This window comes from Zosterops lateralis, assembly GCF_965231275.1.
Source record: "Zosterops lateralis genome assembly, chromosome: 24".
Lineage (NCBI taxonomy): Eukaryota > Metazoa > Chordata > Aves > Passeriformes > Zosteropidae > Zosterops > Zosterops lateralis.
The window spans coordinates 3756853-3783412 of NC_139784.1; the positions used below are offsets into that span (position 1 = coordinate 3756853).

General features: G+C 55.2%; 3 protein-coding genes across 4 annotated transcripts; all 3 read right to left on the reverse strand.

Annotated features, from left to right (window-relative positions):
* Positions 1-45: 45 nt before the first annotated feature.
* Positions 46-6967, reverse strand: LOC310918541 (amine oxidase [copper-containing] 3-like). Its single transcript, XM_083877426.1, has 4 exons — positions 5245-6967; positions 4874-5159; positions 4057-4186; positions 46-3904 (listed from the first exon to the last, which is right to left on the reverse strand). Exons 1-4 carry the CDS (start codon positions 6812-6814, stop codon positions 3602-3604), a joined length of 2289 nt encoding a protein of 762 aa, XP_083733552.1. The 5' UTR covers positions 6815-6967; the 3' UTR covers positions 46-3601.
* An 875-nt stretch (positions 6968-7842) lies between these two features.
* On the reverse strand, positions 7843-16131 carry LOC310918540 (amine oxidase [copper-containing] 3-like). 2 transcript variants are annotated; one of them, XM_083877425.1, is made up of 4 exons: positions 14488-16131; positions 9297-9582; positions 8959-9088; positions 7843-8448 (listed from the first exon to the last, which is right to left on the reverse strand). In XM_083877425.1, the coding sequence occupies exons 1-4, from the start codon at positions 16052-16054 to the stop codon at positions 8164-8166; spliced, it is 2268 nt and encodes a 755-aa protein (XP_083733551.1). In that variant the 5' UTR covers positions 16055-16131; the 3' UTR covers positions 7843-8163. The 2 variants fall into 2 exon arrangements, with proteins under 2 accessions (XP_083733551.1, XP_083733550.1); XM_083877424.1 differs by lacking the exon at positions 14488-16131 and adding an exon at positions 10561-12344.
* A 4392-nt stretch (positions 16132-20523) lies between these two features.
* PSME3 (proteasome activator subunit 3) lies at positions 20524-26542 on the reverse strand. The gene is made up of 11 exons (XM_083877595.1): positions 26430-26542; positions 25868-25900; positions 25506-25568; positions 24954-25058; positions 24594-24642; positions 23913-24025; positions 23349-23417; positions 23078-23145; positions 22873-22927; positions 22580-22666; positions 20524-22095 (listed from the first exon to the last, which is right to left on the reverse strand). The coding sequence occupies exons 1-11, from the start codon at positions 26469-26471 to the stop codon at positions 22015-22017; spliced, it is 765 nt and encodes a 254-aa protein (XP_083733721.1). The 5' UTR covers positions 26472-26542; the 3' UTR covers positions 20524-22014.
* Between the last annotated feature and the right edge of the window lie 18 nt (positions 26543-26560).

A 26560-nucleotide genomic window follows, 5' to 3' on the forward strand; every position in this document is an offset into this window, starting at 1 on the left:
ACTGATCTTTGGACCCAAAACCACTCTTTGCGGAGGTACATCACCAGGGGGTTGTAACAAACATGTTTGGAACAATTTACGTAAAAGGGGAAAACAGGCTTGAAGGCACGTGGAGTACAGGGTGCTCCAACCCCAGCACCATCCCCTGCCCCACACCATCCCCTCGTGCAGGGGGATCCTGCAGCCCTGGCTCCTCCAGCTATCCAATACAACAATTCAGCTGCTCTGACTGAACCTCAGCCCTTGCTCCATTATCCCACACTCTGTGGGTGACAGTCCTGCAGAGCTGCCATGTCCAGGGCTGACAATTGCCCTGGTCTCTCTGCCATCCCCCCATGAACCACCACTGGAGCATGGCAAGGATGCCCAGGAGCAGGGAGTGGGTGCATAGAGCAGAAGGCAGACTGCTCACACCCCTCCTCATTTACCAGGCTAATTTAACCAGGACTTTGCATAATGGGAAACTTTCAAAGCCATTCCTGGAGGTCCCTGCAGTCTGAGACAGCCAGGTCTGGGATTCTCCCCACTGCCAGCCATGTTCTGATCTCTAGTGGGGGGCTAAAGGACCTTTGCAAACAGGGGTGGCACTTCTCCTCCCAGCACTGCTCCACTGGATTAATCCCTCCTGCCCCATCAGACCCCAGCTGCGGGTACAGAGCCAAACACACAACTCATCCTGCAGTGCCCATGGCTGTCCCCTCCACCCTAGCTGCACTCTGTTGTCCCTGGTAGCAATGCTGGCACTGTAATTTCATCATCCACCACTGCCAGTGCATGGATACACAGCCCTGCAGCAGCAGCACAGTGTGCCCAGCCAGCACTGAACAGGCAGCAAGGCATTAATGATCAACAGCCAGTGAAATGCATCACTTATCTCCCCCCTGAGAAAATTCATCTCAAGATCCTTGAACCCCTGCCCTGTGTTGTTTGCCTCTGTGAGAGCTGTGTCCAGTACTGGGTCCTGCTGACAAACAGCAGGAGTTACAGGCCCCATCCTGCCTCTCTGCCCATGCAGAGCCCAGGGAGCCACAGGGTCTGACAGGCAAAACACCAGCAAACCTTGCTCCCTGGGATATGGGCATGGATGGCCTGGGAGAAAAGCAGGCAAAAACCACAGACCCAGCCCTGCTGCAGGCATGTCCTATCCAGCCTGGCCTTGCTGCACCCGAGGAAGATGGTCCCAGACCCTGGACTGAGCTCCTGACCTGCAAAACATCCCAACAGAACAGAAGTCTGCACAGAAACAGAATTATTCTTGCAAAACAAATTCCTCAACAGCTCATTCCAGGGTCCTCAACTGAGAGTAGCTTTAGCCAGCGTGAAGGAATGCAACAGACTTGGCTTCTGTTCCAAAAATATTTTGAAACCATCAGCAATAAATCCTTCACAGGAGATTTCACAGCGGAAAACAGGGCAAGAGGTGTTGGGGGGTGGGAACTAGCACTCCAGTCCTCTAGGAAAAATTCACTGCAGGAAAACAGAGGCCATAGCAGGGAGAGGCAGGAAGCAGGATGGAAACAGGCACCTCCTCTCTCCCAGCACAGAGGACAGAGTGGCTCAGCCCAGTACCCCCCTGTGCAGTGCCAGGTGCACATGCCACAGGTCAGGACTGTACCAGAGGTGCCAGGGTCCACACGGCCCCAGCACTGCTCCCTGCCCTGCCCTGTGGATAAACCCCCAGCCCCACAGTCACTGTGTGGACCTGGGGAAGGGCAGGGAAGGGGCAGGAGCTGCCTGGGCACTGCAGAGCTCTGCATCCTGGCTGGGCTGGCAATTGCTCAGTCCATCCCCTGCACTGTGCAGCCCTGCCAGCAGCACTGCTGGGGATGTGCACTGTAAACCAGCTGCCTGGCTTTATCAGGGAAAGAGTGGGGCCAGGCTGGGGAAACCCAACTTCTGCCCTGGGTCTGTGCACACCAAGCCTAGGAGCTGTGTGACCACAGTGGCAGCAGCTGGCTCTGGGACATGCTGTGCCCATGATTCCCAAGGCTCTTTGTGCAGCTCTGGCCAGTGCAGCACCAGTGGGGACTGTAACTGCCACATGCAGTGCCAGGGTTTGGTCCAGAATGTTCCCAGGCAGCTGCAAGGTGCAGGCTGTGCTGTGGGACTGTGGTCACTGCGTCAGTGCACGAGCAGAGTCCAGGCACCAGCACGTGGGCACGGGGTGGTGGGCAGGGAGCCGGCTGGACATGACCTTCCTCTCACACAAGGCCTGGCAGGAGCCTCTGGGAACAGTCCCTACTGTCACCCCAGGGCACCCAGGGACAACTGAGCCATGGCCTGAGCTGCCCTCTCCTCCCACCAGCAAGCTGAGCTGGTTCCCAGGGGCACAGGCCACAGCCATTAGGGCTGCTCAAGCCCCTCACAGCATGTTCTGGACAGACCCATCCACTACAGCAAGGGGTCAAAGGGGATGGATACCCACCATGGCCCCAGGGACACCTTGGTGAGTGTTTAGCATCTGCAGCCATGTGCCAGGGCTGGCACTGGCCTCACCAAGTTCCTTGGTGTCCCCATGCCAGCCTGGCACAGTGGGGATGGGCTCTGTGGGCTGAGGGATCCTGCAGCCCAGAGCTGCACATGCAGCTGGGGGTGTAGAATCAAGGGTCCTCACACAGGGGGGCTGAGCATGCTGGGCAGCAGCCAAGCCCAGAACTGATTAACACAGCTCAGAACAACTGTTAAACATTAACTCCCTTGTTTGCTCCATATTCCCTGGCAGGAGCCTCCTCCACGCACCGGGGTCCAGGAGCATTGCCAGGACACACTCAGAGCTGTCCTGGGCACTGGGGCAGCCCCACATCCCTTGGACTCCCACAGAGCTGAGCCAGGGCCACCCCAACAGGGCATCAGCTCCCACAGCATCAGCCATGCTGGGGCTGACAACAGCCACAGGAAACAGAGCAGCACCTGGAGCTACATCAGTTTGTTCAGGAAAAGCATTGAAGTGCCTGTTTATTGGAACAGCCCAGCCCGGGCAGTGCCACCCACAGCTCAGCCGTGGGCTCCTCCAGCAGCCTCCCAGACAGCCCAGTGCACCCCCTCCATGTGCAGAGCTGCAGCAGCAGCCAGAGCCTGGCAGTGCCTGGGCCCAGTGGCCTTGATATTGTTAATGCCTGAGTGACTGGGGAGGATGTTTTGGGCATCCAAAATGCAGATGCAGAGCCCTGCAGTGCTGTGGCAGGTCCACAGCAACACCACACCACTCACTCCCACTGCTGTGGGAAAAACCCCAGGTGGAGCACAGCTCCAAGGGCAGCTGCAGCTTTGTGCTGTGGGCACCCTTGGCCAGCACTCTCACCCTGTGGGCACAGATTATGGGAGGGTGGTGGAAGCCCCATTCCAGGGGAGGGGAGCGGCTGTGGGCACCCCACAGTACACAGGGGGACATCCAGGATGAAATAAAAAAATCACTCCCAGAGGCTGTTTCTCAAAGGCTTTGAGTCCTCCTTTGGCAGGGCTGCAGTGCTGAAACAAGAACTGAGCTTCTCCCAAAACCTGACGCTGAGGATGTGGCAGCCTGGGCAGGGGGAGGGCAGGTCCTGGTGTGGACAAAGACCCTCTGGACACCCACCCAGAGCCAACAGCAGCCCCTGGCCCATCAGAGCCCACCAGGAGGCTGTGCCAGACTGAGGTTGAGGAAGCCCCCAAAGTGGAAGGGGGGCAGTTGGGGGGCACAGGTGGTGGCAGAGGACAGGCAGGCAAGGGGGTTGGCCCCACATGCCCCAACATCCTGTTCACTGCTGAAGTAGACACTGTCAGATGAATCCACCGAGGGGTCCTCATTGAAGTAGTTGTAGGGCCTCAGGAAAAAGCCAACACCATTCCCCACAGTCACTGTGTTGGGGATGTCTTCGGCATGAGGGACGTGCAGGAACCCCACAGTGATCCAGGCAACCAAGTCCTGGGAGAAGAGGAATGAGGCCTCTGTCAGGCTGGGCAGGACTCTGCCAGCCCAGCAGCTGCTCTGGGACAGGTGCAGCTTCTGTCCAGAGCAGGAGCCAGGATGGCCCCCACAAGGTTCAGCTTCTCTCCATCCCAGAGACCCCAGCTTACCTCATTGGTGATGGTCTCATTGTTGATGAAGTCAGCAAAGGTGACAGTGGGTGTCCAGGGGTCATTCTGGTTGTAGACACTGGTGCTGGTGGGCTCCTCCTCCTTCCTCCGGGTGACAGCCAGCTGGTACCTGCCAGCACAGGGGTCACAGGGGCTTGTCCCTGCCAGCACAGGCCAGGGCAGCCATGGCATTGCCAGCTGGGATTCACTGGCACACTGGGGCTGGATGCATCTCTGGTCTGCCCTGGGGTGGGGAGGGAAAGGGCTGGGAGGGCAATAATGGGCAGCAGGCCCAGCATCTTCGAGCTTTGCAGGGGATCCCTTGCTTCCTGTGGCTTTTCCAGCATGGCTGAGAAACAGGAATGGAGCCAGGTGCAAATGCTGCCACTCAATGCCCAACACACTCCCTTAAGCCACAGCTGCTTCTCCCCCACACAGACTTCCCCAGCATGAGCTCCATCAGCTCACCCTGGCAGTGGGACTGGTCTGTGCTTATTCCAAGCATTTTCCAAAAGGCATTCTGTCCTCATGGGAAGATATCACAGCCTGGCCATGCCAGTGCTTCCCTTAGGAATTTGTTCTGCAGCCTACTTCCTCTCAAAGGGAAAAACACACGCGCTTGCTCTAAATTAGTCTGAAGTGAGGTCAGATTCCTGCCTGTGAACTACCATAAGCAGATGTTATTGAGCAACATCTCAAGGAGATTTCAGAGCCAAAAGCTAGGCATGTTTGCTTTTTAACCCTTCCCTGCCCAGGGGTGACAGCATCCCTCCACCAGGAGCAGAAGCAGCTGAGGGTCCACAGCCCTGGCACCCACCTGCCCCAGCTGATGGAGCGTTCCATGGAGCTGCTGATGGGCAGGTGCTTCCCAGCAAAGCTGATGACCTGGATCCTGTAGCTGCGTGGGTGCTCCCACTTGTTGGTACTGGGGCTGACAAAGGAGAGGTAGCGGGGCATGGGGGCATTGAGTGGGAATGCTGCCTCATCCTCCTTCTGCAGCCTTTCCCTGCGGAGGTATGGCCTTTCAATGGTGTTCTGTCTGCTCCAGGGGTCTTTGACAAACTCATACTCCATATCCTGTGTCTCCAGGGAGTTCAGCTGCCCTGTAAAGCAGAAGAGAAAACCCTCTCAAGCTCTTCACCCCATGCAGAGTAAACCACAGCCATGCACAAAGGTGGCCAGACCTACCGTCAACATCCAGGTCCACCTTGTAGTGGATGTGGTGGAGGTGCATCGTCCCCAGTGTGTGGGGCCCAACCCTGTTGCCATAGTCAGTGCCACGTCCATGGAAGAAGGAGGAGCTGATGTAGCCGGTGGCATGCACCCGGACCTCCACAGCCCCATTGCCATGGAACATGAAGTCCCAGATGTAGTCATAGTTAATGAGCGTGGAGATGGTACGGATGACCAGTGTGTTCTTCCGCAGCCCGCCATAGTAAAAGGACTGGGAGTCAGAGAAGTGGCGCCTCAGAGGGAGGGCAGAGTCATGCTCAAAAATGCAGAGTGACTTTTGGTTGGTTTTGGGAGTATCTGACTCTGCCAGGTAGTGCCTGTCCACGTAGGTGGCTGTGTAGGGGCAGTCCAGGCCCTGGACCAGCTCGTAGGCAAACCTGCCGATGCCAAAGCTGCCGTCCAGGTAGCGGGTGGACATGCCCCCGGGGCAGTTGGAGCCGTACAGGGCTAAGGCTTCCTGGAGGCTCAACTCGTAGACAATCCTCTCCCCACGGTACCTGATGTCAAAGAAGCGCGGGCCAGTGTTGGGGTTCATCCCGAAGGCGATGCTCCACCCCTGGAAGGTGACACGGTTGTTCCTGACGCTGTAGCGAGGACCCTGCGGCTCAAACTGCAGCGGGCCCGGGGGCCCAGGTGGGCTCCGAGGCTTCATTGAGCCCAGGACTGCATCAGCCTGGGGCTGCTTGAGTCTGACAACCTCCAGTGCACCGGCCACAAACTCCTGTTCCAGATCCCCTGTGCTGGCAAAGTATCGGCCATTGTAGAAGACTTGGCGCAGCTGCCACTGGGAGACGTGGAGGTCCCCATGGTCCACCAGCACCTCCAGCCCCACTGGGGACAGGTAGTATCCAGTGCCAGCCACATTGTGGAAAAGGACAAACCAGGTCACGCGGTCACCAGACTTGAAGCCCCGAGGGGCTGTGGTGAGGGTGACCAGGTTGGTCCCATCAGATTCACAGCAGGCAGCGAGGAACTGCGGTGCCTTTTTCAGCTCCCTCTGGATGAGGGCATTGATATCCGTGTACTCCCTGCCAGTAACGGGTCTGCGGTGGTAGGGCACCTTCCCCCCGTACCTCTGCACCGTCACGTCTCGGTGATACGCCAGCACTGGCAGCGGCCCCACCACGTACTCGGTGATGTTGGGCTCTGGCTGGTTCCCAAAGTACAGCACAGCCAGGGCCTCTCGGAAGGGACGGGCCCCATCGCCGTCCAGGAACTGCAGCACCTCTGCCTTGGTGGGGACCTGCACATCCACCCAGGCAATGCAGTTCTCCGAGGGTTTGGCGCGCGACGCCTCCACCAGCGGCACCCCGAGGTGTTCCTGCAGGTACCGCACCACCTGGGACATCTCCTCAGCTGTCAGGTCAGCAAACACCAGGCTCTTGTCATCCTCCACATCCTCCTGCTCCGGGGGCAGGTGCTGGCAGGTGCTGGGGCTCCTTTCTCTGGTCAGCAACACGCAGACCAAAGCGAATATTGTGGCTAAGGCCAGACCAAGGAGGATGAGCACAGTTTTCAGGCTCATGCCTGCTGGGGCACTGAGTGCTCCTGAAGTCTGGCAGGAAAAGTTTCCAGCTGTGGAATATTCCCAGCGACTCACCAGAACAAGAGGCTGGGTTTGCTCGGGTTTATTTTCCTCCCCTGCCTCCTCAGCAGAGAACAGCCCAGAGGAACTCGCAGGGAGAGTGCGAGGGGATGTTCTCACACATTGCCAGGATTTGCTGGGAACCATAAAAGGCAACTTTGCTCTGCTTCCCTAGAGGGTCATAATTTTAAGTAAACTCAATGTTTCTACATCTGTCCTTCCCCTCTGGTCCCAGATCCTACACTGCAGAGCTTGGAGAGGATGGATCCAGTCATTCAGGGGAAGTAAGTACATCTCCCTTCTCCTCCTACTCTTAACCCTACAGATGCTGAGCAGGCAGCAGTGGCTGTAGAGATAAACCTTCCCTGTGCAGAGCAGTGCTGAACACAGCACCGCTGCCCCATCCTGACACAGCCCAGCCATCACCAAGCAGCAGTGCCTGCTGCTGCCAACATCCCCGTGGTTCTGCAGCCAGGAAGGAGGGGACAGCTCTTTGTCACCTTCCAAAGGTGCCCACTGATCCTGAGTTACATCCTAGCACAGATGGGGCTGCAAGGAGAGGAACAGGGGCACCAGAGCCCAACCAGCATCCTGGCCAACAGGGAGTGGTACTGGCCATGCTGCATCACCAGCAGCCATGAGACCCCTTCCTGCAAGGTCCTGTCAGGTTCCCTCCCTTGTGCACGGCACTGGGGGCCTGAGAGCCACAACCCACCCAGTCCTGACCATGACCCACAACAGCCACAGGGCTGGGTGCCAGTGCCCACCTCAGTCCATGCCCCTGAGCCCTGGGGCATGCCCCAGCTTGTCCCTCCTGCCCTCCAGCTGGACATCCCTGTGCCCTGACAAACAGCCAGAGCCACAGTGTTGGGCTGGTTTGTGGGCACAGGAGACAGGGCAGAGACCAGCACCACTCCCCAGGAGACACTGCAGTAAGTTGTAAGAATGAGACACTTGAGAGCATTGGACCAGCACCATTTTCATTATTTTAACCTGAGATATGCACTACACAGCACTTGCTTCTACAGCAGAGGAACAGGATTTTCTCTTCACTTTCCTCTGGCGACAGACTCAAATTCAGTAATTAACAGATAACTTAGACTTCCATCTCACATCATGCTAGGAAAATCATGCTTCCCTTTTCAAGAGCACTATTTCAAAAGCAACAATAAAATGTGAAGTCACTGGACAACTGAAAATTGAGACAACTTCACTAAAAAGCTGAAAATCAGAGACAGAACAGTCAGCCTGGTGTCTCTGACCACATCTCTTCACATCATCCTGTAGCATTAAAGCCTGCTCATGTTTTGAAAACCATCATAGGTGAATGGGGGGAAGTTTGGCAAACAAGAGGCAGTTTTGGGCAAGCAGGCAAGAGGGTTGATTTCACATGCTGTAAAGTCCTGCTGGCTGGTGAAAAACACACCATCGTGGGAGTATATAGAGGGGTCCAGGTCATAGTAGTTGTAGGGTCTCAGGAGAAAACCGACCGAGTTTCCCACAGTCACAGTGTTGGGAATATCCTCAGAGTGTGGGATGTGAAGGAAGCCAGTAGTTATCCAGGCAACCAGATCCTAGGCAGGGAAGAGCCACAAGCCCAGGGTTACTTCAGAAGCTGCAGCAACAGTGACCAAAATACACATGGGGCAGTGGGGAGTGACAGAAGAGAAGGAGGGGGACCCCAATGGGCACCAGCCAGCTGCATTCCCACCAACCTTCCCTCTCCTGGGAAAGAACTCCTCCCTTCCCCAAAGACCTGCCACAGCCATGGCTGCAGACACACACCCAGTGGAAGGGCCCTTGCTTTGACCTCCATGGCCTCACAGAGACTTTCACGATGTTTTGCCAGCATTTCTCCACAGGGAGAAACAAACTTCTGCTCTGCATGCACTCTCTGTGTTCTCTGACCAAAGTACCACACAGACACACAGAAGGGGATGCTCAAACCCAATTTCCTCTGGGCTGCTGCTCTCACAGCTGGGCCCATTGTCCCAGGGGCAGTTCTGGAGCCTCCTCTGCTCCTTGGGGCTCCCATTGAGCCTGAGGCTGGGTGCTACATTCCAGCCCAGGGGACCCCAGCTTACCTCATTGGTGATGGTCTCGTTGTTGATGAAGTCAGCAAAGGTGACAGTGGGTGTCCAGGGGTCGTTCTGGTTGTAGATGCTGGTGCTGGTGGGCTCTTCCTCCTTCCTCCGGGTGACAGCCAGCTGGTACCTGAGGACAAGAAAAGAGCAGCCCCCCAAGGCAGGGCAGAGCTAAATCAACTCCTGAGAGCCTGCAGAGAACAGGCCTGCTCCAATGGAGCAACCCCAGAAGAGGAGTGCTTCCCCATGCCTCCCATCAAGGTACATCCAGCAATGCCTTGCCAGCTGGCAGGGCTGAGGGCTCTGAGAACCTGCCACACCAGCCAGAACAGCCTGACCTTGCCCAGCTGATGGCCCTCTCCATGGAGCTGGCTTCAGGGATGTGGTCCCCTGCAAAACTGGTGATCTGGATCCTGTAACCACGCTGGTGGCCCCACTTGTTTTTGCTGTTGGCAGCGAAGTAGATGTATCTGGGAATCTTGGACTGGAGTCTGAAGGCAGCCTGGTCTTCTGTGTCCAGGACTTTCTTGGTGAGTCGTGGCCGCTCTATCTGCTGCTCTGGGCTCCAGGGAGCCCGTGTCATCTCAAATGCCATGTCATGGGCCACAAGGGAGTTTTTCACCCCTGTGAAGCCAAAACAAAGTCACTGAGGAGAGTCCTCACAGTCCCCTGTTCCCCAAGGACATCACAGTGCCTGCTCTCACTGTTGTCCCTCCCTGCACCCTGGGTTCTGAGCACCAGCCCTGTCCAGGAGCAGCTGCTGCTCTGCAGCTCCACATGCCATCACAGCACCCCATGTGTTGATCTCTGGCTGGACACTTGTCCAAACCAGGCACCACCACTCTGCAGCAGATGCTATGACAGACAAAAGGGGACAAGAGATGAACCTCACCCCAGGGCGGAAGAACAGGTTTGCTTCCCATGCAACCATAGGCTAATTAAACCAGAGCATAAGCTTTGTTACTGCTCATCCTGCACAGTGGAGGCACCTGGAGCAGTCCAGGTGCTGCACACATTTGCACATCACAGACAAGAGCAGTGTTGTGCTGTTCTCAGACCCTGTCACAAAGAAGAGACATGGGGACAAGGTTTGGAGCAACAGGATTTGCATGAGAGCAAATTGAGCTGAGAGCAAGGTGGAAAAAGGCTGCTGAGAGCATTCAATGGCCAGTGCCTGTGCAGAGGGGTTATTTCTCAGCACCTCCTGCCTGTCCCACGACAAAGCCCCTCTGTGTTATGTTCCTTTAACACGTGAGTTCTCAGCTTTCAAAAAAGCCATTTCAGACCTGAACCTGTGGCCATCAATGATAATTTGAGCCCCACAGAAGAAGATCCATGCACAGCCGAGCTCATTTCCTTTCTTCTTCTCACATGGGCAAAACTATTACGCCCACATTTCCCATAGCAGTATTAACAGCGACAGTTTGATTTCATCTGCCTTCTCACTCTTCCTGCAGTTTCACCACCCCCCACTGAAAGCACACCACCCTGCTCAACAAGTGAAAAGGAAAACCTGTATCACCACCAAAAACGTAAGTATTTTTGAGTCTAAAAGTATTTGGAGAGCACTATTTAAAAAGGAGCGACAAGAGCCAGACCTACCTCCCACATCCAAGTCCACCTTATAGTTGAAAAATTGGGTGTGTATCGTACCCAGGGTGTGCTCCCAAAGCCTATTGCCATATCTCAGCCCATCACCGTGAAGAAAGGATGAGCTTGGGTACCCCGTGGCCTGCACCTTGCCCTCAATGGCCCCATTCTGGTAAAAGATGAAGTCCCACACATAGTCATAGTTGCCCACGGTGGCGATGGACCGGATGACCAGAGCGGAGTTGACCAGCCCCCCGTAGTAGAGCGACTGCAGGTTGGAGTAGTGGCGCCTCAGAGGGGAGCCCAGGTTGTGCTCAAAGATGCAGATGGAAGCCTTCCTCTTCCTGGGCCTCAGGCTGTCCGACAGAGAGTGTGTGTCCACGTAGGTGGCCAGGTAGGGGCAGTCCACCCCTGGCACCAGGGGCGAGGTGTAGCGGCCCAGGCCAAAGCTGCCATCCATGTAGCGCGTGGACATCCCGCCCGGGCAGTTGGAGCCGTACACTGACAGCGCCTCCTGGACACTGATCTCATAGGCAACCCTCTCCCCCTTGTGTCGGATGTCAAACAGCCGCAGCCCCGTGCTCACGCTCATCCCAAAGGCAAAGCTCCAGCCCTGGAACAACACCTGGTTCCTCCTGACGCTGTAGCGGGGACCCTGCGGCTCAAACTGCACCGGGAACAGCGCGGCCCGAGGCGCCCGAGGCTTCATGGACGAGAAGTCCCCGTCCCACGCTGCCTTCCTCACCTTCTCCACGCTGATCCGGCCCTGCACGTAGGCACTCTCCAGCTGAGCCATGTCCCTGTAGTACTGCCCATTGTAGAAGACCCTGCTCACCGCCCACTGCGACGTGTCCAGGCTGCTGTGATCCACCAGCACCTCCAGCCCCACCGGGTGCACAAAGAATCCGCTCACGTTCTGAAACACCACAAACCAGGTCACGCGATCTCCAGACTGGAACCCATGAGGGACTGTGGTCTGAAACGCCACATTGGTCCTGTCGTACTCAAGGACTTCTCGCAGGAATGTCGGTGCTGCAGCAAATGCCTTTGACTCCAAGAACACTCTCAGCTGCTCGTACTCACTGCCCAGCATTGGTCTGCGGTGGTAGGGCACCTTCCCCCCATACCTCTGCACCGTCACGTCTTGGTGGTACACCGGCACCGGCAGCGGCCCCACCACGTACTCGGTGATGTTGGGCTCTGGCTGGTTCCCAAAGTACAGCACAGCCAGGGCCTCTCGGGGGGGACAGGCCCCACCACCATCCAGGAACCGCAGCACCTCTGCCTTGGTGGGGACCTGCACATCCACCCAGGCAATGCAGTTCTCCGAGGGTTTGGCGCGCGACGCCTCCACCAGCGGCACCCCGAGGTGTTCCTGCAGGTACCGCACCACCTGGGACATCTCCTCAGCTGTCAGGTCAGCAAACACCAGGCTCTGGCTCATGGATCCTGTCTTCTCCACGACGCCGGGCTGGGATTCACAGCTGGGCAATCGCCCACCCTTGCTCAGCAGCATGCAGGACAGAATGAAGATTATCACTGCAGCCCCCACCAGGAGAACGTAGGGAAGTTTGGGGTTCATCACTCTGAGTGCAGTGACAGCACACGCAGTTTGGCTGAAGAATCCAGAGTGAAGAATCCTCACCTGCAGACCAGGCTCTTTATTCATTTGCAACTGTGGGCGTAACAGCAATGCTTGTGAGGTGGGGAGGGAACTTGTAGCTCCTGTGGGGCTCTGAGAGGAGATCACAGGCCCCAGCCAGTTTGGCTTGTTTCCTCCCCACCCCACAAGTACTAAAGGATCTAGCCAGGGAGCCAGTGCCTGCGTCACTCACCAAGATACTGACGGGTTTTTCTGCTGCAGGGTGACACCAAAAAGAGCTCCAGTCTCATCCGTCCTAAGGGCCTTTGTTCCTTTCAGTGTTTCTCAGGATGCTCCATCTCTGTCTCCTGTGGGATCGTGGTGATGCCATAGGGGAAGGCTCAGCCAGCCTGGCCCTTCTGCACCCAGTGTCCCCAGACCAGCTCCACTCCCCTGAGGGGCCAGTCTATGCTGGCACAGCCCAGGACCTGCTGGCTCCCTGCACCTCCACATGCCAGTTCTTCCTGTCACCATTCTCTGTTGCCTCCAAGTCCTTCCCAGCCCTGAAGCAACAGACCTGGCAGCTCCAGCCTGGCCCTAGCTGTGGGCAGATCAGAGGCAGCTCCCTGGTGAGAAAAGGCAGCACTTGCTGAACCATTCCTGTCCCATTCCAGCAGAGATGATCTTTGCACAAGGGCTGCCCTGGACAGAAATGGTGTGAGGTGGCTGCTCCTGCAGGGCCATCAGCTCCTGCCAGGATCCCCCATGGCTCCTGGCCCCACACAACAGCAAGGATGGATTTTTGGAGACCAGGGCCCACCAAACTCCTTCCTCTTGGGGAGAGTCTGAGTCACAGGCAGGAGGGGCCAGAACCACCACAGCACTGGTGCAATTCACCTCATTTGCATTTGTGTTAATTTAGGAATTAGGTTTTCCTGCTCACTTCCAATGAGGAAATAATTGCACTTTTTCCCTGCAAGCCCCACACCAGCCTCAGATCAACATCCAAGAGCCTGTGTGGGCAATGACTCACTTCAGCTGTGACACAGGGGCTCCTGTGGGAACTGCTCAAGCTCCCTGCATGGCCCCGAACCCTCTTGCCTGGAACACGGCTCCCCTCTCACCACAGGGAACAAGTCTGAGATTTACACAACTCTACTCAGGAGCATTTTACAGCAGTCAGGGCTCAGGCTCTGTAAACAGAGAGGGGCACTGAGGGGCATTGAAGTCACAGAAAAGGACCTTGCCCCACACAGGAACTGTATTTTAGCATGCTCACAATCCTTGCATACAGGAAGGAACCGGTATCAGCCCCGATTTCCACCATAACAACAGCAGCAGCACCATTCAAGGCCACACAAACCCCTGCATGACAGGAGGACACGGGCTGGGACCCAATGCTTGCTCTGGGGTTAGCTGCAGCTTCACCAACATAGCTCTGAGGTTACTGTCCACAATCCAGGAGACAGACGGGATCCCTGGGGCTGTGCTTCTCTTTGGGCTGGTTCAGACGTAGCCGCTGCCCACCAGCGACCTCTTGGGTCCTGTGCAGATGTAAAACATTTTCCCCCGCCTTTTACAGAAGTGGTTGTCAATAACCCCATGTGTGTCCACAATGTCCCCGGGCTGCAGGTGCTGAAGTCACCTTCTGGTGGACTCAAAGATGGTCCTGAGGCTGAGCATCCCAAGGGGGCTGCCAGCACTTCACTGTGAGCCAGGGGCTGCTCCTGGGTTCAGCTAACCCTGTGCACACATCCACTGCCAGACTGTGACTGCACATGGGAGCAGGGGAACTCGCTGGGTCGCTGTAGTGGCTTCATAACATGGGCTGCAATGCTCAAGTGTTTCCTCAAGGGAAGAATGGGAGAGAGCTGCAGGAGCTCAGCCCCACAGAGCACCAGGACAGCTACCCTGCTTTTACATGGGGCAGTGAGAGACTAAGAGGATTTTTCCCAAGGGAGAAGGAGTGCCAGGACCAGCATCAGGCGCTGCAAATGCAGGCTCACATTGTCTGTGCTCAGACAGGGCCAACTCCCTGTCTGCCCGCCCGTGCCTATGGCAACACACACCGTGCCAGACATGAGGCCTCAGGGAAACACAAACATTTTTCAGCTGCTACCTTTCATACTTTCCCTGAGCTGAACACAGAGCTCCCAGAAATTCCCACTGCTTTCCACCCAATGACCTTGACAGACTGTTTCATATATTGAAAAATAATTTTGCAATGAAAGAAGAGGTTAGGAGAATAAAGAAGCAGAGTTCTGATGACAGTTATCAGGGACTGTAGGGACAAGGAGGAAAACCTCAAAGCTCTTTATCAGAACAATGTCAGGCATGAAAAGAAGTTCCAGACCTACCTCCCACATCCAAGTCCACTTTATAGTTGACAAAGTGGGTGTGTATCGTACCCAGGGTGTGCTCCCAAAGCCTATTGCCATATCTCAGCCCATCACCATGAAGAAAGGATGAGCTTGGGTACCCCGTGGCCTGCACCTTGCCCTCAATGGCCCCGTTCTGGTAGAAGATGAAGTCCCACACATAGTCATAGTTGCCCACGGTGGCGATGGACCGAATGACCAGAGCGGAGTTGACCAGCCCCCCGTAGTAGAGCGACTGCAGGTTGGAGTAGTGGCGCCTCAGAGGGGAGCCCAGGTTGTGCTCAAAGATGCAGATGGAAGCCTTCCTCTTCCTGGGCTTCAGGCTGTCCGACAGAGATTGAGTGTCCACATAGGTGGCCAGGTAGGGGCAGTCCACCCCTGGCACCAGGGGCGAGGTGTAGCGGCCCAGGCCAAAGCTGCCATCCATGTAGCGCGTGGACATCCCGCCCGGGCAGTTGGAGCCGTACACTGACAGCGCCTCCTGGACACTGATCTCATAGGCAACCCTCTCCCCCTTGTGTCGGATGTCAAACAGCCGCAGCCCCGTGCTCACGCTCATCCCAAAGGCAAAGCTCCAGCCCTGGAACAACACCTGGTTCTTCCTGACGCTGTAGCGGGGACCCTGCGGCTCAAACTGCACCGGGAACAGCGCGGCCCGAGGCGCCCGAGGCTTCATGGACGAGAAGTCCCCGTCCCACGCTGCCTTCCTCACCTTCTCCACGCTGATCCGGCCCTGCACGTAGGCACTCTCCAGCTGAGCCATGTCCCTGTAGTACTGCCCATTGTAGAAGACCCTGCTCACCGCCCACTGCGACGTGTCCAGGCTGCTGTGATCCACCAGCACCTCCAGCCCCACCGGGTGCACAAAGAATCCGCTCACGTTCTGAAACACCACAAACCAGGTCACGCGATCTCCAGACTGGAACCCGCGAGGAGCAGCTGTCACAAATGCAAGATTGGTTCCATCATACTCCATTACTTGTCGCATGAAAGCTGGAGCTGAGGGAAACACCTGGCTCTTCAGAAATACCCCAATCTCCTTGTATTCCACAGCCAGCGTGGGTCTGCGGTGGTAGGGCACCTTCCCCCCGTACCTCTGCACTGTCACGTCCCGGTGATACGCCGGCACCGGCAGCGGCCCCACCACATACTCGGTGATGTTGGGCTCTGGCTGGTTCCCAAAGTACAGCACAGCCAGGGCCTCTCGGAAGGGACGGGCCCCACCGCCATCCAGGAACCGCAGCACCTCTGCCTTGGTGGGGACCTGCACATCCACCCAGGCAATGCAGTTCTCCGAGGGTTTGGCGCGCGACGCCTCCACCAGTGGCACCCCGAGGTGTTCCTGCAGGTACCGCACCACCTGGGACATCTCCTCAGCTGTCAGGTCAGCAAACACCAGGCTCTTGTCATCCTCCACGTCCTCCTGCTCCGGGGGCAGGTGCTGGCAGGTGCTGGGGCTCCTTTCTCTGGTCAGCAACACACAGACCAAAGCAAATATTGTGGCTAAGGCCAGACCAAGGAGGATGAGCACAGTTTTCAGGTTCATGTCTGCGGCTGGTCCAGCAGCATTCAGAGGCTTTCGGAGGAAACTTTCCAGCTCCTGCCTCTGTCAGTGTATGCTGCACTGGATGGATTAGCACAGAAAGTACAAAAGACTGGGAGAGGCTAGGGGAGGAGATCTGAAACCCTTGGTGACCAGAAAGGGCAGATCTCCACTCAGTTGCAGTCTCTTCTGTCCTCCTTCATAGCAGTGCCCTGAAAGAACTTGTGGAGATGTAGGGTCAGTGACTCAGACAAGTTCCACATAATTCCGTTACTTTTTCAGTCCAGCCTGGTTTCCTGAGGCTGCCTGTAAAAACGGAGATCCTGCAGTCAGCCTGAGGTGGCTGTGACCACTGTGAGGCTCTGACAAGCTGGGAATTGTTGCCACACTGTACAATTTCACCTCTTTAAAACTCACCGATTTTCCTTGTTTATCAGGCTGCTTCCTTGTAAACATTCTCCCTGGCAGCACCATTCCAAGCTTGGAGTTACTTTTTATTTAATTTTTTTCAGTCTTCCACATGGAAGCCTTCACTGAAAACACATCCTTCTGTGTAGCAGTAGAAAAACTTTGGCAGGCATGGAGTTGTAGTTCAGGATGAGAATCGGGCCCCAACGCGCTGTGAACAATCAGCTCTTAGTTTGCACCTCAGAACAGCTCTGAGTCAATTCATCCCCAGCATTGCAGTCACAGGACCATCCAGCCTTTGTCTCTGCATCCAACTCACAGATGAACTGAGGTGCAGCTTCCAAGAGGTTCCCTCAAGGACAGAACAACCCTGAACCTGCATCTGGCAGCAGCTGAGGGCAGTGCCTGCTATCAGTGCTGCCAAGCCACAGTGCCCAGGCTGGGCAGCCACAGCTGTCCTCTGCCACCCCAATGACAGTCCCTGCTGGCCTCACAGTGCTGTTCACAGGCATTGGCAGAACAGGGCAGCCAGAAGGACTTGGTGCTCCATCCTGCCACGCAGCAGATGCTCAGGGTAGACAAGACGCACCACCTTGGCTGCAGTCCCGGAGCTGGTGCTGAGTAGGATGAGGCATCCAAGAGAACCAGGGCTGGAGATTCAACCCAAAATTTCCACTCCTGCTGCCAGCCTCACCTCACCTCACCCTCCTCTTCTCTTCCTTGCGTCAGTTTCCTGATGGGAGGCAGCACCCAACATCCCTGGTCCTCCCTCTGTGGCAGATCCTGCCTGGGGCTCAGCCCCTCTGTGGTCCTCTGGCCGTGCTCAGACACCACGCTGGGAGGCAGAAGGCCACGTTGCCTTGGGACACACTCCATTATCCTCACCACCACTGCCAGCCTGAGCCTTCTTCAGGGCAGTATGAGCCCAGGGACACACTCATCCTCTCTGTGCCAGCACACAGGACCAGCTGCCACACCGGGAGAGCCTCAGAACCACAGCAATTGCTTGGCACAGTCACAGTGCCAGCAAAGGGGCTCACTGCAGCATGGACACAGCAATGGGCAGGGCAGGACAGAAAGAACAGAGCCATGGCTGCATGGGATAGCAGGCACAGGAGGCACAAGTACCTGCTCTCATCGGCTCACAGCAGCAGAATCAAATGCCTCTGAGTAACCCCAAACAAGGCAAAGCAGTGCCGATTTCCAAGCCAGTCTTTCAATCCATGAAGTCAGTGAGGCTTCAAGGATTACCTGGGATTAGGCTTGGAAGAAAAATTCCCTTTTGGTTTTGGCCTGGAACATGGTGCCCATTTCACTTGGAGTGCAGAGCAGAAGCACTGCTGTCCTGGATCAGGTTTGGAGCACAGAGCAGAAGCACTGCTGACCTGGATGAGGTTTGGAGCACAGCCAGGACATACCTGCTGCCTCCCAGCAATGGGACAAGTGTTCTGCCACCACACACAAGCACAGCCAAGGTGAGACTGCGGCAGAACCTCCAGGGCTGCTCAACAAAGCTCACGTGGACCTTTCCTTCAAGAAGCACATAAAGAGCAGATTGTTCAGGTCTGACTTTGCCTCTTGGGTTTGCATCTCCAGCTCCTCAAAGCCACGGCACAGGCTGCAATTACAGAAGGGCCCTTTCCAAGCAGCACAGCAGTAGTTTAAGAAAACTCCACAGGCCTTCCTGCCCCACAAATCACAACTCAACCCTGCAGCTGGGCTGAAAGAGATCCAAAAATAGAGTGTGGGAACACTCCTGGTTCTCTGCATGTTGGGGGCTTGGAAAGAAAGAGAAACCCTAATATGTACTGACATCCCCATGACAAACCAACCACAGCACACACCCCAGGGCTGCTGGATAAGGATGGCAGCTTTCTGCATTGCCTCTGCCCCACTGCAGAGCCTGTGCCATGGAGGCCTTATCTGATTCCAGGCTTTTTAGTACTGTATGTTTCTGTTGTACTTTTCCAACTCTGTTTTAGAGCTGTTTCAGAATAAACAAAACATCCCTAAATCCACCTTCATCTTGCAATAGGAATTTCAGGATGCAGAGTAATTAACTAAGTCTGCAGAGCCAGAACCTGTGTCAATGGCTGCCTGATGAAAAGCAATGAGGGATCTTTGGGGGCCAAACACACCATGGAATTGCTCGTGTACCCTCTCCAAAAGGAGCCTGCAGCAGCTTAAAGCTAACCTAGAATTAAAGAAATTGCACGTCTCTGTAACAGCAGTGTAACTTGTTTATGACCTGCTCAGTGCACGTACTGCTTCCCACATGTCAGTCCCCAGTGTGATCAGCCCATCACTGACCCACATCCCATATGCAGAACTCACATCCTACCCATGTTTTATTTTGGCTCTGTGGTTGCTTTTAGGCACTGCCCACCTTGTATTTGCTAAATTGCCCACATTACCCAAACAGAGCAAGGGAGATGGGAATGCTGTTTTTCACGCACACAGAAAGGTAGAGGTGGCAAAAAATAGCACCTAAAATTTACTGAAACCCAAACCAGACGCAGACAGGTTTTGGCTTGGGGAAACTCAGAGGCAGCAACTGTTGGGGAAACGGCAGAGTAGGAAAACCCCCTGCCCACACTCCCAACATTGACAAGGCTTGAGCAAGCCCCAAAACAGAGCTCAGACTTTAGAAAGCTCCCACTCCCAAAGCCTCACCTCATGGGGTCAATTTATGCAAAGCATAACAGTGGAACCTGCCTGACCCTTCCTCTGTTCCAGCTGTGCTGCTGGCAGTGCCTGTGGCTGCACACAGCTGCTGAGCCATTATTCTCCTCTCCTGCACTTAAGCTGGGATGTCTCAAGGACCGGTGAGGCGGAGCCCTGACTGCACACTGTGAGTGCTCCCAGCCTCACTGGGATCACAGACAGACAACAAACCCTCCCCTGCTCCCAGGGATGAACCCCACTCCCTGCCAGCACCTGCCCAGACTATTGTCCTGGATGCTCCATCCTTCCACAGGAGTGCTGGCACTGGCTTCCTGGGAGTTCAGGTTTTTTGATTGTGGTCAGGGGGAGCCCCTCATGCTGCACCACACCAAGTCCTGCCAGCAAGTCCTTCCTTTGGGCTCTGATCCAGCTGCCTTGGCCCTGAGACTTGTTTGCAGCTCAGTGCCCCCCTCCCTGCACGGGTCAGGCACCTGCAGGGCTTTCCCACACCACAGGAACTTTCCTGCACAAGTGGCTGCTCCTGTTGTTGGGCAGCCAGAGGTGCCACAGCTGGGAGCCCCAGCCTGCAGGAGCTGCTCCCAGGGCCAGTCAGACTCTGCTGAGCAGCACCGTGACCAGGACAGGCAGGGGTTGGCTCAGAGGGGCTGCAGCCCTGCAGCTGGGGGCAGGACACTCAGGAAAGCCTGGAGTGCCCCTCAAGAGGGCTCTGTGCCCCAGCATGGAGGGAAGGCAGGAACAGGACAACCCCCAGCAGAACAAAGGGCACTGTGGCTGGGGACAGCAGGGCTCCTTGGGTACCACACACAGGGAGCAGCCAGGAGCAAGAGACTCTGTGCCCCACAGAGACACCAGGTGCTGTATCCAGGACAGCCAAGAGACACCTGCCCAGAAAACATCTGCCTGGCAGAGAAACCCTGGAGCAACTGCAGGCTCAGAGAAACACCATGCAACGTCCCCATGGCTATTTGAACTGGGACAGCCCAAGTCACACACTGGGCTGAGATGGCACCGATTGCATCAAACCCCAAGGCCATGGGCAAAATCATGCCCAATGTGAGGCATGCTGAAGGAACAGAAACAACCTACACAGCAGATTAGTTTATAACAGTCAAAAAAGAGGAATGAGGAGAATGAAGGGAAGGAGCAACTGAAGGTGAAAAAGGCAGAACCAGAATAGGACACTAAAACTGCACAGCCTAAGAGCCCAGCATCACACACAGGGGGCTGCCTTGAAAGAATTCCAAGTACCTTATTTTAATTTCTTGACATGGTAAAAGTTTACATACGTTCATCTTGCAAAGAAAGCTGAACAAATTAAAAGGAATCAATACAAAGAAACACAAGGGGAAGTGCTGCTCCCAGACAGCAGCTCAACGCAGTTGGTTTGTTACTGAATATTTATTAGCGGGAAGACTAAGAGTTGACTTACTACAAACAACAACAGAAGAGTCTATAGCAAGGGCCAGCAGCCCGCCACACTCTGGGCAAATCCCTGGGAAACCAGCAAGAGACAACATGGCTCTTAGATGTGGAAGCAGAGAAAGAAAAAAAAACCCAAAAAACTAAAAACAAAGTAAAAAAAATAAAGGAGGAAAGTTCATTCCATTTGTCACTGTTGTTACAATGAGATTAACACAACTCTTAAGGCTACTGCACAATAAGAATATACAGGTGTAACAGCGAGACCTGGGAAACAGCAAGGTTCCTGAAACAAATGATTTAACGTTCCCTGATTAGGGGACTTAAGTAGAAATACTATAAATAAGAAAATTTCGAAGCCTGCAGCGTTATGGGCCCACTTGCCACACACAAAAACTGACGCAATACAACCAGTCATTTCCAAAGGGGTTTGTAATGGACCACGAAATGTTCTGGCAGCTTAAGAGGAGTCACGAGGCACAGGAGTGTGCCCTTTGCAGGGGAAAGACTGCAAGGTCTGCAAGGTACCAGGTGGGTATCAGCCACCCTCACCGTCAAGCACCAGCTGTGGCAGGCAGCTGTGGCAACCAGCCTGCTCTGCCCAGGCACCAGGGAGCACTGCCAGGGTCAGGGGGACTCAGTCTGATCACATGCAGAGATATTTTAGGACTTTAGCATCAGATCTCCAGCCCATCCCTTCCCTCAGCCCAGGCAAAAGCAACCCATGCTGAAGGGGCAATTGGGATGTATGTGAAAGAACATTGGTTTTAGCCAGGAAAGTGGCTCTAGTCAAATGGCAGAAGCCACCTGAGCTCATGACAGCACCAGCTCTAGTTCCAAGCATTTGCCCCATGCTCTGCACTGATCCAGACAGCACTGGGGAGGCAGAGACCTGTGGGGCAGGCTCTGCTGAGCCAGGAGAGAGCCAGAAAGGGAGTGCAGATGGCTCAGTGGCACCAGAGCACACCTGCCAAGGGGCAGGGTCCCTGGTCAGTGCAGAGCTGGTGACAGAGGGGCCTGGCCACAGCCAGCAGTGGGGAGAGAGCTTCCCTGCTGTGGCACTGCTGGGCCTGCCCTCGTGCTGGGCTGTTTGCCCTGTTCCAGAGACCCCAGTGCAGCCACCAGACAAGAGATGGGACAGGACAAGGGCTTGGTCTATAGTGTTCCCACTCAGGTAGGAAGCAAGGCATGAAGGAATGTCCCTGCCTGGCTGCAGCAGCCTCTGGGGCACCCAATGCAGCATGGCCTCTACTACCAGTGACTAGAGGAAGAGGGAGAGCTCCTGAGACCTGAACAAAACCAATCACAAAACTAGGCAAGAATTTCTTTAGAGTTTAACTAAGAATGCAATACTATTTCCAGCCAGTTTCCCATCTCGATAGTCACGTAACAAACCAAGGCAATGACGGTCTTTAGTTGACTGAACAGTTCTCAAGTTCAAACGTTGACACTTAATAGAGGGTCTCAGCATTGCTGCTCCGAGGCCTCTTGATCTTCTCAATGTTTTTAAGGATCATGTCATGCAAAGTGACCTGCAAAAAAGAAGAGCAGGACTCAGAGAGGAAGCCATCCAGCTTTCACCATAAACACTGGCTACCACAGCAGCACCACTCCCTTTGGCACCATCCTCAACCCTTGTGATAAGCACACACTTGGTTAAGATAAGGGGCTTCCTTCAGCCAGACCTTACAGAAGCCAGTACATGTAACACAAAAACATTTATTCAAATAAAACCTAGAAACCCTAGGATTGGCTTTTACTGTATGAAGAGCTCAGGATCAGCTTCCCAGAGGGGGCATGAACATTTTGCACTAGGGCCCTCTGAACACTGCTGGAAACATCTCCATCTCTAGGAGAAGCAATAGTGGGCTCGTCTGGCTGGAGCCAAAGCAGGAAGCAGTCAGGCCTCCTGCCAGGAGTGGCCACGCTCAGGGGGAAAGGGGAGAGGAGCAGCAGCAGGATCACAAGGGCTCTCCAGCCATGAGGAGCCAGTGTGAGCTCTGTGTTTTCACTCACATATTGATTTCTCAGCTCTGAAATGATGAGGCGCAGACTAATGTACTCCTTCTCGTCGATCTCCGTGACGGTGCGGCGATAATCCTCCTGCGGGGAGCGGACACGGCTCAGCCTGGCCTCCCACACCCTCCAAAAAGGAACCCCTCCACCTGCAGCTTGCTGCCCTCAATCCTTCTATGATCCCCCCTCTTCCCCCAGCACCCTCAGCTCAGAAAGGACAGTGACAAAGCAGCTCAAAGAGTCCCAAGAAGCAGCAGCACCAACGTGTAAATCTCCATGTCCCTGTGACTTACCACATGAGGGTACTTGGCTATTTTGGAAACCAACTTTGCTCTTGTGATATAGTATCTGGCAGGAAAAGAGATTAAAGCTCAGATAAACAGCACCAGGATTATTTTCAGGTCCAAGCTGCTCTGTAACAACAGCTGGGGGACCTTTCCCAAACACATTCCTTTTCCAAGGAGATTCCAAAAAATAAGTCTGTTCTGGTGTGCCTACCTAGAAATCTGGTCCAGGTAAGATGCTGCCTCACTCTCCACAGTCCGAAGCTCAGCAACTGTTTCTTCCTGCAGGGGAGACAAGAAGCTCCAGTAGGCTGCAGCTGGCCTTCAGGGCTTGGGGAGCAAGCCCTGTCTCAGCAGCATCACATTCAGCTTTGGGTTTGAAAACCTAAGCTAACCCCATGACTGCAGCTGCTGGACACCACAAACTGAAAGATTCAGAGGAACCTCAGAGATACAAGTCCCTGGAGCACAAAGCAGCGCCTTACCTGAATAGAAACACCAAAGTTGTTCCCATCCTCTATCCTGGGAATGAGAAGCTGCACCCACATTTTGACCTGCAATGGAGAGATCACGACACTGACCAATGCCAACATCTGCATGAAGAGTTCTCTCAGAAATGTCAGCAAAAGCCTCCCAGGACCCTGCCTTCGCCATACAGCTCATGATAAACTGCTCCAGGTCCCTTATGCACCTATAACACTTCCAAGATCACTTCCCACATGGCTGGAATGCCATGCAAGCCAGCACAGGCCAATCTTCCCATGGGAAGCTCTCCTCACCACACCGCAGGAGCACTTGGTAGGAGTCTGTGCCTGTGCATTAGAAGGGCAAAGCAAAGCCTCATCATGCCTGATAACAGACATTCTTCTCCTTCTGGTGAACAATGGAGCTCCCCAAGGGTTTCACCTGCCTCCCAGCCCCTGTCACATAGGACAAAGCCCAGCTTTTCCTCATCTACAGTACAGAGGGACCTGCTCCTTTCCCAGCTCCACCTCTCCAGCAGTAAAACCACCCTGTGCTGCCTCCCCTTACTCCAGGCTCACACCCACCGTATTGCACTTCTCAATGAGCAGCCTGATTTCTGGTTTCACTTTCTCAATGATGTCCACCAGCTGCTGGTTGCTCTTCAGCATCCCATTGGGCATCACAAACACTTTGGTACCTGTGGCAGAGACAAACCCGCGGCGTCAGTGACTGGCAGGAACGGCCGCGCCAGGGCTGGGCCAAGGAGCCACCTCAGCCTCACTCATCTCCCACCAAAACCAGAAAAAAACTGAGCCAGGCTATGGCCACCTGTAGGGAACGGGAAACAGGGCATGGGATAACAGCAGTGACCACAAGGGAAGGAAAAGAGAAAACACAGAGCAGGATGAGACTGAAAAGCTCGAGGATGCTGAGCACAGAGGGTTTTCCTGGTGCACACGTTCTGTCTCAGCTTAATCCAAAGCCTGGAATCTTCTTCCAGACAAAGAGAGGAACTGCACAGAGTCACTAGGAGATCAGCTGCTTCTGTCAGCAGGCCAAAATCCAGCCAAGTACTACTTATGTCTATCAGAGAAGTACTAATTATGCTTCTAGGAGCTGGAACCTGACTTCTCCACATCAAAACATCTGTAGGTCAGGCTCTGACCCGTATGAGCAGCAGCTGCTGTCAGGGCAGGGCAATCCCCAAGGCTCAGTGCAGCAGTTCAGGGGGCAGGCAGCAATACAAGGGACTCGGGGATTCTTACCCTGAAAGGTCTCTTCGTGGTCTTCCAGCTTCCTCTTTTTCATATTTGGCTAAAATATACAAAATGTTTTACTCACAAACTAGTCGTAAGCTGTAAAAGCGTTGCAAAGGAAAAAAAGGAAAACTTAGAGCCCTGCCACGTTCCTGGTTCCTAAGCATTCTTCCTTAAAGCCCAGGAAGGACTGCAGAGCAGTGTTACCTCCAGCAGACTTCCCAGGCTTGAGAGATCAATCTCTAAAAGCCTCTGGACCAAGGCCTTATTAAATAAGAATAAATTAAATAAGAATATTCTACCCCAACACAGAGCAAACCATGCAGTTTTAACAGAAGCTGGGATCACAGCCAGAGAGAGTAACCTTACCCCATCCAGTCCATCGTGGCTGTTGGTGAGAAGAATTGGGTCAGGCACTGGGAGGTTCATGTCCGAATGGATCTGAGTAAGATCATGAATATTCAGGATGGGTTCCTGCAAAGCAAAGCAGATTTGTTATTTGATTATAAACTAATAAATTCTGCCACGCCAAACACAAGAAGAAAACAAAAGATTGAGGCCTCCCTCTTGTCCAAGTGTAAAATTAGGATGAATGAAGACCAAAAGCCTGGCAATAGGCTGTGACCCCCCCACCCAGGGGCACAGGGCCATGGTGAGTTATTGGTGTCCCTGTGAGCCCCCAGCACTGCCAGGGACAATGGGGAACATGGAGAGATTAATATGAGAGATCACACAAAGCAAACTGCAAAAGGCAGCACACCCCTCCAGAGCCAACAGCACTGCAGGTGAGCAACTAGCTGCTGTCTTGTGTCTCTGCAAAGAGGTGAAATGCATAGAAAACACCCCTGAAGAGACCTGCCACATCACTTTTAAAATGTAGCTGAAAATAGAAAAGGATATAAAGCACAAGGCACACCCTACCTTAAGGAATCCATCGAGCTCTAACAGCTTCTTTGGAAAAAAGTTTGCTACGAGGTCCTCAGCCTAAGAGAAAAAGAACAAACATCGGTGTGAAAGAAGGGCACACAGCTCTCACTGGCAGGCAAGAACACCAGGAAATCATCTGTGCATGAGCAGGAAATAGAAAGAACCCAAGTTCTTCCTGCTGCCAAGCCAAACAAAGCTCAGGTGAGAAGAGAGCCACGAGGCTCAGGAACCTCACTGCAGCGGGTGACTGATGCCCTGGGTGTTGCTAAGCTTCCAGGGCAGGCTCAACCCACAGTGGAGTTTGTCAGAAAGATACGGCCAAAAACCCTCTTTCCTTCCCGACCTGTGACACTCACCTCACTCGTGATCCGCTCCCTGAAGGAGTCAACCTACAGAACGAAACAGGGACAGGTCAGGGTCGGCCTTGAACAGCGGGGAGGCCGCAGCCGCACGAACCCCCCGGCACAGCCCCCGCCCTCCCGGGAAACGGGAGGAGTCTGCGAATACCGAGCGGGAGCTGCCCGGGGACCCCTAGAGCGGCTCTGTCCGCCCACCCCGCACTCCGGGCGCTGCGGGAAACCGCACGGCTCCCCCCGGAGCGGGAGACCCGCCGGGCCGGGCCGGCTCAGCGGCCACGTCCTGCCGGGGCACGGCTCAGGGCGGCCCCAGCACAGCCCGGCCGCATCCCCGCCCCCCAGGCCGTGCGGGGCCGGGCGGAGGTGGAGACGCCGGGGGCTCGTCGGGGCGGGTGGGCCGCGCTCGGCGGGCAGGGTGGAATGGCCGGGAGGCACCGCGGGGCGGCCCCAAGCCCGCCCCGCCCCGGGCCGGCGCCGGCAGAGCTCGGCACGGGCCGGAGGGGCGGAGGCGGCGGCCGGGCCGGACCGGGCGAGGCCGGGGCGAGCAGCGGGGCGGGCGCACCTTGAGCTTCACCTCCGGGTCCACCTTGAGCAGCGAGGCCATGGCGGCTCCGGTCTCGGGGCCGCTCCGCTTCCCCGGGCCCACACCGGAAATGACCTCACGCCGCGCGCCCGCCAATGCCGCGCGCGCCC